This window comes from Canis lupus, chromosome 9 (genome assembly GCF_003254725.2).
Source record: "Canis lupus dingo isolate Sandy chromosome 9, ASM325472v2, whole genome shotgun sequence".
Taxonomy (NCBI): Eukaryota; Metazoa; Chordata; class Mammalia; order Carnivora; family Canidae; genus Canis; species Canis lupus.
The window spans coordinates 17,398,588-17,410,633 of record NC_064251.1 but is presented as its reverse complement, the minus strand read 5'-3'; the positions used below and the strand labels follow the sequence as shown (position 1 = coordinate 17,410,633).

Here is a 12,046-nt window from a genome sequence, read left to right as displayed (position 1 = left end):
ACTCCCCGCAAAATTTCAACCTTCTTATTAAAAGCATTCTCATAACTGCAAAAGAGGATATAAAGGAGGAAAGGCTCCTTTTCAAGATGTTTACAGTAATACAAGCAAATATCTGTAGATATTTGCTCAAAGAAGAAACCACATTTATTTGAACAAAGACCTTGCACACTTTCTTTATAGGTACTCCTACCCAAAACAAAAAAACTGATAGTAATATTTAAATGCTTACCAGAAACAAAATTTGATTGAAGAATTTTCTCTACCTCCTTTTCAGGTGACTTAATCCCAATATTTCCTAGAAAGCTCTCTAAGTTCTTCCTAGGTATCATGTCACCTTCAAGCAAATCAAGAGCTAAGGTAATGTCCTGTAACTCTAGAAATAGAAAAAAGTTATTTGGTAATTGAACTAACCTCTGATTTAAAAAACAACAGTAGCTACCACTAAAGACTTTTGTCAGTGGCAGTCTGAGAGTTCTTATCGCATCCTGAATTGAAGAATAAGAAATACCAGGGAAGAACCCAGCCCTCAGGGAATACTAGTCCAGCAACACAATACCCTTAGTCTGTCATGTTTCTTTGGTGGCCAATATAAAATTGGCACAACCAAAACGATCCATATACTGAATTTTTCACTGCAATTACACAAAGTAGCTATTTGACCAGGAAGCTCTAATGGTAGCAAACAAAATTATCTGTATCAAAGTAAAATAAATTTCAGAATCATGAGAAATGTAAAATATGAAACATGAATATCACAAGGACTCCTTAATCTTTTTTTTTTTTTTCAATTCTACCAAGATCCAGTTGTACCCTGGCATCTGGAATTTTACTTTATTTCCAGCTCTTACAAAGGAGGCAGTGTTAAGTCAGACAGACTTGCATTCATATCCTGGCTCCAGGATTTGTCACCTGGAACTGTGTGACCTTGAACAAATTATTACTTACCTCCTTTATAAAATTCAGAAGTCATATATCTAAAATGAGATAATACTATCTACCTCACAAGGTTGAAGTGGAGATTAAATGTGATGATGTATGAAAAACATTTAAAACAATATTAGATTTATGGCAAGCACTTAATAAATGTCATATTAATAGCAATAAAGTTACTACTACTATTATTACTAAAACCATCAGGAATTAGCTATAAATAGAAATCACAGCTTTTTAGTACCTTTGATCCTGCCTTGCTTTCTATCCTCCTAACATCATAGGGAGGCAACTGCAAATGGCAATTTGAGCTTTGCTAGCACCTAAAAACCTGTATCAGCTCTGCTTCTTTGTTTTAACTACAACTTGGTTTCCTTTAAAATACAGTTTCCTTGCATAAACCATCTTGAGTAGAGACTGCTCATCCTCTTATGCTCCACATAAGACTAAGAAGTAGAGAAACACTTCTAAATTTCTGCTGCTGCTGTCAGGCTATTTTAGTTTCAACTTCAATCAAACCTTATCCCTCCCCTCTGCAGTTCAGGACTGTCATTCACCTACACCACCCTCCTGACACCATCATCTATTACTTTCTGATCACATTTTCACCATCTCTGAGGATCTTGGTATCTTGTTCATAATCCTCCCTCAACCCCATTTCCCATTATCATTTAATGATGATAAGGATGACCTTGACCTTTTAACTCCAAAAAGCTTCTACTTCCTTTCCAAATTCATCCATACCATTGGTCATCCTTGATTATCATTAACTAAAATTTCCTGCCCCCCCCAAATCTTAAACTACAAGATCATATACCTGACCATAATCCCTTAAAATTATGTGTGTATGTCGAAGGAAAGCATAGAACTTTATTCACAATATGTCTACTTTCTAGGACCCTCCAAGTTCACCAACAGTCAAGGCACAGTAGACTAGCCTTCTCCATTAGTAATGAAGGGAACATTTTGAAAACCAAGTTCTAGTATGCCAGACAACCTCGCAAGCAGGCTTTTCTTTCTTTTCTTTTCTTTCTAAATATTTTATTTCTTTACTCACAAAACACAGAGAGAGCCAGGAACATAGGCAGAGGGAGAAGCAGATTCCATGCAGAGAGCGCGATGTAGGACTCAATCCCAGGACCCTGGGATCGCAACCTGGGCCAAAGGCAGATGCTCAACCACTGAGCCACACAGGTGCCCTGCAAGCAGTCTTTTCTAAAGAGAGAAGCTTAAGGCCTGCTGCATTAATACTTTTCTTCTACTGTGGTACTTCCTAACTCTTCCCTGTAGTTATTGGCCTTATAGTGTACTAGCTGACAGGTGCCATCCCCCTAATCATTGTGACCATCTCCCAGATTCAGGTACCTAATCTCTATCTGTTCTCTTTTCTCAATTCATTTCAAGCTTCATTTCAAAATTTTTTTTCTTCCTCCTCATAAAAAGTTACCTGTCCTAAATACCAGTCTCTTTCTGAGCTCTGCATTCTGATCTCAAAATTAACTACCATTTACCAAGTATATAATATGTGCCTAATAATTAGGTTGTGTGCTTTACATGTGTTTTTGTAGCTGAGTCTGACAACTCTATCAGAAATATGATTTTATCAGCTTCCTTGTTTTAAAGATGAGGAAGCCAGGATGGCCTAGAGAGATTACCATCTCTCTCTTGTTGTGGTAAGTCAACAAACTACAAACTCCATAGCCCGTGTTCTTTTCTACTTCTATGCATTGTTTCCTAGAGCACAGCTAACCTAATTAACTATACTATGTTGGTGCTAACTATATTATGTGACCCAAGTAACACATTTATATGTCAACAGGGAATTATTAAATACTTTTCCTAACCTAAAACAGAAACAATAATGTCAGAAACTTCATATGCCAGGGCAGAGTGGTTATTGAAAATCTGAAAAGTATTTGCCTACTTCTTCATATCCAGAAATGATTCAGCATCTGTTTCCCTAAAAATATACCTATGTTGTTACTCTTTTCTTGGTAAATGCTTATTGATCGAATAATCATTTGAGTGGGTTATTCAAATAAATTAGCAGTGGTACAAAGTTTTAAACTTATTTTCCAAACAAAAAGGTACACAGACTCCATGAACATCATCTTCATTGGTTTTAGTTCTGTTTTTAACTTTTAAGCAAAAATGGAAGTCAAGGAGTAGAAAATACCTATGCTACCAAAATGTACATGACCACTCTTGTATTTTAACAAAAACCAAAGAAAGAAACATGAGGAATGTCTACTAAAGGAAGTAGTAGAAGATTTCTGAGAAACTTTATAATACAGAAGCCTATATACTGGGTAGAATCCTAAGTCTGAGGCTTAAAATGATATAGGAAATATTCATATCTGAAAAATTTTAAAGCCAGTAGCTGACTTTACACAAAGTCAGGAAACAAAAAAAGGGATTTAAAATAGCTTTACACAAACCCCATTCCAGAAAAAAAGCCTTTTTCTTTCATCATGGAAGTTGCCAACTTTTAATCAAAACCAAATTTTGCTTTAAAACAGATCAATGTTGGGCAGCCCCAGTGGCGCAGCGGTTTAGCGCCGCCTGCAGCCTGGGGTGTGATCCTGGAGACCCAGGATAGAGTCCCGCATCGGGCTCCCTACATGGAGCCTGCTTCTCCCTCTGCCTGCATCTCTGCCTCTCTCTCTCTGTGTCTCTCATAAATAAATAAATAAAATCTTAAAAAAAAATTAAAACAGATCAATGTCAACACTTTAACCAGAAATTAGCAGAACTAGAAACACTAAAAAACAAAAGACACCCATTCAATAAAAGTAAATTTAACAGTCACAAGTAATCTAGTATTTACCTTTTAACCTGGAGGCATCACACGTCCTTTACTACTTTTCCAAATTCTTCTACTTGTATTTCATCATTCTCTGCAAGAAAAATATTTTCCTTTTAAAGAGAACAGAGAAAGAGAGAGAGGCAGAGACACAGGCAGAGGGAGAAGCAGGCTCCATGCAGAGTGCCCGACGTGGGACTCGATCCAGGGTATCCAGGATCACACCCTGGGCTGCAGGCGGCGCTAAACCGCTGCACCACCGGGGCTGCCCCAAGAAAAATATTTTTAATAGATCAGTCTCACTAAGCAAAAGTCAGGATCCAATGAAGCAATCTATAAAAATGTAAGTCATTTGATGTACTCATAAGAATCATATTTCCTTTTCATATTGTTGACTAGCCAAAAGATTAATTTTATAGAAAGAATAAACCTTCAGATTACAGGAGAAAGGCTGAGTTTTCAATCTCCATCAATCAAGAGACTGTGCAATCCATAATCCATATTCCTAGAGATAACACTAACAAACTTCAGTTTTAGTTTAACCTTTTAAATATTTGAAGATAAAAATACTGTACCAGATTAACTTTAAGATTTTTCCAATGCCAGATGGCCCTATAATTTCTAACACATGTTTATACCCATTTCTTACACAAGAACATGCAGATACTAGATTACAAAGTCAAAGTGACAAACACAGAAGACAGAAGTTAACTTTGTTTTCCCAGTCAGAGACAGGGAACCTCAGACCAAGGATTTAGAATCACTGTAGTTTATGATCATAGGATAGAACAGGGCGCTATAAATAAAGTGAGGTATTTGGGAAGCATTTCTAAATTTGCCCAATGATAAATACCATTTCTAGTTTTCAATGCCTTTTTGTAACCATCATAAAAATACTTTTAAAAAAGTTTAAATATACTTTAAAATATTAATGAGTCGATATGTCATACCATCAATAACCAATAAATAATTTTTCAATCTCACTAAGTAGAGGGAATCTAAATCAGCTTTTTTTCCCCTTTTTAACACACCATGATCAAAAAAGAATATCCTAGGTCAGTCATTTTTAAGTTTTTCTTTGTTTCTAAGTCTCTGCTGAACCATGTAAGCAGTTCACTTACTCAACTTTTATAGATTAGTCAGTGAAACTCAACCTTTATGATTTATATATTGAGGTACTCTGTAAGATTTCATTTAGAAGAAAAGGATTCTACTGCTTTAACAGCGCCAACTTAAATACAAAACCAAAAATAACAAGGTTCAAAACTTTGCAAACCACTGCATTAAAATAAGAATTAAATCACTTTGTACTGAAGGTCCAATGTTAAAAGAAGAAATGATATGACAGATGGGGTTTACAAAGTTTTCAAAATCATGCGTATATTTGGATTTAAATGGTAGAAAAATCTACATTTTATACACTGTGTTTTTCCTTTATAAGTATATAATAATGAATAGGATACAGTATATGGGGTTTTTATTATCAAAATAAGTAATTTTACATATAGCCAAGTTACTTTAATAATTCATAAAATAATACCTTATTGGTCTGATTAAAATAAATGTTATCTAATACTTTTTCTGGCTACGTATTGCCTTCAAGTTCCACTCACTCTATCAAAAGAAACTGAAGTTTTGCAATAAAGGGGGGGTTAAATCTATCTCTATTATCGAGTAGTAAGTACTCCTCTATTTTGACCATCGCTCTTCATCTCAAATATCTCAATAAACAAAACAATCAACACATCTAAAGTCCAAAATTACCAGCAGCACTTAAGCAGCAGCTTAATGGAGAAAAAGGGGTAAGTAATCCTCAGAGGGAAAGACAGTTCTTTGACTAAGACCCCAGACACATGCTTGTGTTACTAGCCTAGTTTGGCATAAACATTATACATACAAGAGTTACAGTAATACATTTGTAACTTCATGAGGGAGTAGAAATGTTCACCTGTGCTTGTATACTACCCTTTCTCCTGCCTGCAGAACATTAGCAGTAAATGATAATCTTATTTTAAAAATTCTAGTCTATGATCTTTGTTTTGCAGTACTTTTGTGAACTTATTTTTTGTTTTGATTCCTTTTTTACTTGCTAACTAAGTAGAAGTGGTAGCCACCATCAGATGTGTTTTTCTTGCAAATTAAGTAAAAGCTTATTTCAACAAAACCATATGGATATCCTAATTAAGTAGTGTTAATAAAAAAACTGTAATAGATCACTTAACATTTCCTAACAATCCCTTCTGTGTTCACTGTGCTCATTTTCCAGTAACATGTTACACAACTTGAAAGTAGTGAATGCATATTTGATTAATTTAGAGTAATAATAAATTAGATATTAACATTTTTTCTATAGGACAATTTGAGCTTTATTTTTCCTAAATGTGTATATTGGCATATCACCAAATAGAAGATACAAGGAAAAATAAAGATTGATAGAAGACAGAACATATTCTTGTATATCTTTTAATTTTAGTATTTGGAATACTTACCATCAATTATTGCTAATTTCAGTGCATCTATGAATTCTTTTTTTTTTTTTCAAGTTACTATTCATCCTAGACAGAGTGTTCCACAGGTGAGATGCATTCATCTTCTCTTTGCTGAGCTTGTGGAGGTTTTCAATGATAGCAGGCAACACTAAAGGGTAGATAACACACAAGTTTTAACAACATGCTTGTCCAAGAAGTTAATACAGTAGGCTTATTATCTCGACTAGTCAGGAATCAAGGTTTTTATGGTTAAGAATAATAAAAAATACAGCATAAATGATTGCCAATTTTCTTTCTTTTTTTTTAAGCTTTTATTTTTATATAATTCCTATGCCTAATGTGGGGCTCAAACCGACAATCCCAAGATCAGGAGTCCCATGCTCTACTGACTGAGCCACCCAGGCATCCTTGCCAATTTTCATGTATCAAAACACAATAAAATATTTAATATCAAAATTAGTGTGTCTGAGGATTCTGAGATATTCTAAGAATTTATAGTGATCCCACCCCTGAATAACCATATAAAGAGTAATTTGCATTGCCTTATAATTTAAACATGTCTGAATTCATAAATAAACCCAATTGATAAAACCATGAATTAAATAGCTTTTGTTAGGGCAGCCTGGGTGGCTCAGCGATTTAGTGCCACCTTCAACCCAGGGCCTGATCCTGGAGACCCAGGATCAATCCCACGTTGGGCTCCCCGCATGGAGCCTGCTTCTCCCTCTGCCTGTGTCTCTGCCTCTGTGTGTGTGTGTGTGTGTGTGTGTGTGTCATGAATAAACAAAGTCTTAAAAAAAATAAATAAAGGTTTAAAAAAATAGCTTTTGTTCTACATCTTCCCCCAAAATTCTTCCCTGGATCTTATTTTCTTTTCAATCTATCACTGCAGACCATGGGATGAAGTTTTTGTGTTTTTTTTTTTTTTTTTTAATTCCAGCAGACTTTAATGGAAGTTTAATGTGTGTGTGGGGTGAAATTATCTCATTATAAATGTGTAAAAGATCACTCTGCTGCTGTATTGAGAATGGATTCTCTGGAAGATCAGGCATCTAGGAAGTTACTGTAGCAGTTCAGAGAAAAAGAGGACAGTAGCTTCAACAAGGGTAATAGTGATGAAGCTAATGAGAAGTGGACAAATAAAGGATGTGTTTTGAGAATGAACCTGAGAATATATTAACTTTTTTAAGATTTCATTTTTAAGTAATCTCCACATCCAAGGTGGGGCTCAAACCTATAACCCAGAGATCGAATCACATGCTATACCAACTGATCTAGCCAGATGCCCCAAGTCTCAGAGTATTTAGTGATGAATTAAATGAGAGGCTGGAGCCATCAAGAACTCCTACGTTTGAGAACTGAGCAATTGGGTGGATAGCGGTATTAAAAACTGAGAGAAGAGGGAGGGGGTAAGATGGCGGAAGAGTAGGATCCCCAAGTCACCTGTCCCCACCAACTTACCTAGATAACTTTCAAATCATTCTGAAAACCTACGAATTCGGCCTGAGATTTAAAGAGAGAACAGCTGGAATGCTACAGTGAGAAGAATTCGCACTTCTATCAAGGTAGGAAGACGGAAATAAATAAAAAAAATAAATAAGCATCCAGTGGGGGAGGGCCCTCCGGCCGCCCCCACCCCCCGCCACCTCCCCCGTGAGGAGCCGGGCTAAGGCCGGGTGGGGAGAGCCTCCAGGACAGGAAAGCCCAGTCCGGGAGAAGCAGGAACTTTAACAATCTTCACGGATGGAAAGGCGCTTGCTGGGAACTCAGGAGGGGCAGAGTAGAGCCCCCAGGTTCCCGACATCACTAATAGAGGAAGTGCACCCCAGGTGAGAGCGTGCCACACACCCAGGTGCCACTAACCCCAATTTTTAAAGTATTAACTTTATTCCATTTAAAAAATACATATGTGATCTTATATTTCTTTACAGGTGAGTTAATGAGTGGCAAGAGTGTCTTTCTCAGCTTAACACACTCACAGCTTAACATAACACACTCACAGCTTAGCATTAAGCTGGTACGTAACAATGGCTCAATAAAGTTACTGAATTGGAAGATTACAAACAGCTGAAAGTAGAAAATCTGCATATTAGCACTCAGCTATAGTCACTAGATGGCATCACTTCCCCAAATTGGGAAGACATTTTAAATCGTCCCAAAATGCATTTTATATACATGGTTCTAACTCTCTCTAGCATGAGGATAAACAGTAAGATTATGATAGTTTTCAATTCATTTGCACGTGGAAGGTGTTATAGATATAGGGATCATTAATGGAGAAAATTAAGGCCAACCATATTAGCAGTAAGCCAGGCATTTATTTGCCTGATGACCTGTAGAGTGACTACCTCTTTTGGTATATTATAGTCTTCTAAAATCTGTCATACTATTTGATATATTAAATGCACAAAATATGGGATCCCTGGGTGGCGCAGCGGTTTAGCGCCTGCCTTTGGCCCAGGGCGCGATCCTGGAGATCCAGGATCGAATCCCACGTCGGGCTCCCGGTGCATGGAGCCTGCTTCTCCCTCTGCCTGTGTCTCTGCCTCTCTCTCTCTCTGTGTGCCTATCATAAATAAATAATAATAAAAAAAAAATTTAAAAAAATGCACAAAATATAATGTTCTTACATAGTTTTTCAGAGAAGCATTCCGTATTGGTCATCACTGTATCAATGAATTCTTTAAAATTCACTTTTTTTGTTTCTAAAGGGAAAAGAACATTTTCTTCAGTATCTTCAAGTATTAAATTATTAAGACAAATACTGAATTATGTAAAATAAATTCTCTATTTAGGGAGATTAACTAATACCACTAAAAATATACAAGTATATGAGGAAAAAGCAATTCACCTTACAGGGAGAAAAAAAAACACTGAAAATTGCCAGGAAAATTAATCAAAATACTTCTAGTCACAAGTGTACATTTCTAATTTTAACTTACATTACTTTATCTTGGCCTTGCAACAACTCACTAAGGTATGTAGGTCAAAAATTAGCATGTTATTTTCCATATTTAAAAAAATACTTATACATGACATCATGATTTTTTTTCCAAGGTCATAAAAGGAAATATGAGATCAGAGATTAGAAGTGAGCTATCTTGACTTCTGATTTCTTTTACATCAGGCTACCATTCATATTGCTATCTCTATTCCAGTATACTACTGAAACTATTAAACACTTTAATAGTCATTTTTACTTAGAAAATGTCTTTCCTTAATTATATATAATATCCCAATATTAGGATGGATAAAAAATTTTTAAGAATTTTCCAGGGCCACATATAAAGGTTTTATATAAATATAACAAGGTTTTGAGAACTCTACTCCTTTGCTTATCCCACACACACAAAAAAATTCTAATTCTAATCTATAAAAGCCTATTGTCCTATTCCCAAGATTAAATATCTTTGAAAAGTTTACTTTAAGGACTACCAAATCATTTTGTATTCTTTTTTTTTTCATTTTGTACTCTTAACCAAATATTTGGAGACTTTAAAAAATGAGATTTTAAAAAATTCTGGGGGAATGTTAGAGTTAATGAAGATTTATATTCACTAACAGGAACATACAACTTTCTAAAGCAATAGATTCCCTAATTTTTGATAATATCTATTTGATACACATACATTTCAGCTCACCACTGAACCCACCATCCAAGAACATTATTAATACCACTGTATCTGCTTCTGTGCTTTTCTAAAACATTCCATTCTCCTGTTTCTCTACAGAGAAACATGGTTAAACTTTTAAAATCTCTTGCTTTTCTACATGTCATTTTAAACAGGATAAACAAAATATTCCTTTATAACAATCTGAGACTTGCTTTTTTCATTCAATATTATATTTCTAAGAATGATCTATAGTATATTACTATAGTTTGCTTTCATTAACATATACACTATTAGTATTTCGTTATGCACCAAAGGTATATATCACAACCTCTTTATACATTCTATCACCAATTATGTTGGTTTTTTTTTTTTTTTTTTTTTTAGCTATTAAGTTCAGTGCTGCCATGAACATTTTTAAACATGTCTCTTGTACCTGTGTGCAAGAGATTTTCTGAGATCTATAGCTAAACATGAATTTTCTAAGTCACAATGTATGAAAACCTTACAAAATACTACATAATGTTTTTCAAAGTTCCTTTACCATTTTTGCTGTATTTACCAACAATTAAATTAATAGATTTAACTTTAGCCAATCTACTGGGTATAAAAAGATATTTCATTGTGACCTAAATTTTGCTTTTCCCTGATTATTAATGATGTTGAGAGTCTTTTCATATGATTATTAGTAACTTATGTTCCTTCATCTAGCAATGGCTGTTCTTGTAATTTAGCCATTTTTGTATTGGGTTGTTAACTTTAGGGGTTCCCTATATATTCTCCACAATGATATTTTGCTATTATGAGTGTTCCAAATAATCTTCACTCCATTTGTGACTTGTATTTTCATTCTGTTTGTATTATCTTTTAATAAAGAAAAGTTTTTAATTGTAGTCAAATTTATCAACTTTTCTTTTCTGGTTGATTTCGTATCTTAAAAATAAACCTTCCTCTAAAATTAACAAGTCAGGAAACAACAAATGTTGTTGGCAAGGGTGTGAAGAAAGGAAAACCCTCTTACATTGTGAGTGGGAATGCAAGCTGGTACAGCCACTCTGGAAAACAGTATGGAGGTTCCTCTTCAAGAAGCTAAAAGTAGAGTTACCCTATATGACTCAGCAATTACACTACTAGGTATTAACCCCAAGGATACAAATGTAGTGATCCAAAGGGGGATGTACACCCCAATGTTTATAGCAGCAATGTTGATAACAGCCAAACTATGGAAAGAGCTGTCTATTGATGGATGAATGGATAAAGATATGGTGTGTATAGATACACACATACATACACACACACAAATGGAATATTACTCAGCCATCAGAAAAGATGAAATCTTACCATTTACATTGACATGGATGGAACTGGAGAGTATTATACTGAGCAAAATAAGTCAATCAGAGGAAGACAATTATATGGTTTCACTCATATGAGGAATATAAGAAACAGTGCAGAGGATCCTAGGGACAGGGAGGGAAAAACAGAATGGGAAGAAATCAGAAGGAGACAAACCATGAGAGACTCTTAACTATGAGAAAGAAACTGAGGGTTGCTGGAGGGGAGGTAGTGGGCAGGGGTAACTGGGTGATGGGCATTAAGGAGGGCATGTGATGTGATGAGCAATGGGAGTTATACACAACTGATGAATCACTGAACTCAACATCTGAAACTAATGATGTTCTATATGTTGACTAATTGAATTTAAATAACACATAAAAATAATAATCCTTCCTTAGAAAATTTTTCATCTCTTTTCTTCTAAAACTTTTACTGTTCACATCTAGAAATTATTACTGAATATGATAAATAGATAGGGATCTTTTTTTTAATAGATAGGGATCTGATTCCATTTTTTGCGTTTGAGTAATTAATTATTGCAGCACCATTTATCAAATGGTGTTTTCTCCCCTCTGTGATCTGCCATCTCATTACATATGTTTCCATTTTTGTGTGTGGATATATTTGGAAGTTTCTGATCCTGTCCTATCAGTCAATTTCTCTATAACCTGTGCCATTCTTACACTGTTTTATTTACTATAGTTTTATAATGAGTCTTCACATCCAGGAGAGCAAGTTCCCTCCAATACCACATGTTTTTCTTCCTCAAGAGTGTTTTAACTATTCTTGGCCTTTGTTCATACATACAAATATTAGAATTAACTCATCAAAAAAGTTAAGGTTTTAATAGAATTGCTTTGGATAAATTAATTAGG

The 12,046-nt window shown here is 35.0% G+C and overlaps 1 protein-coding gene across 1 annotated transcript in view; it reads right to left on the bottom strand.

Annotated features, from left to right (window-relative positions):
• EFCAB13 (EF-hand calcium binding domain 13) overlaps positions 1-12,046 on the bottom strand; it is a 75,819-nt gene that overhangs the window by 16,122 nt on the left and 47,651 nt on the right. The window contains 6 exon segments of the mRNA XM_049113766.1: positions 230-373; positions 440-485; positions 3,781-3,827; positions 6,223-6,271; positions 6,273-6,370; positions 8,853-8,927. Coding sequence (XP_048969723.1) covers positions 230-373; positions 440-485; positions 3,781-3,827; positions 6,223-6,271; positions 6,273-6,370; positions 8,853-8,927 — 459 coding nt within the window.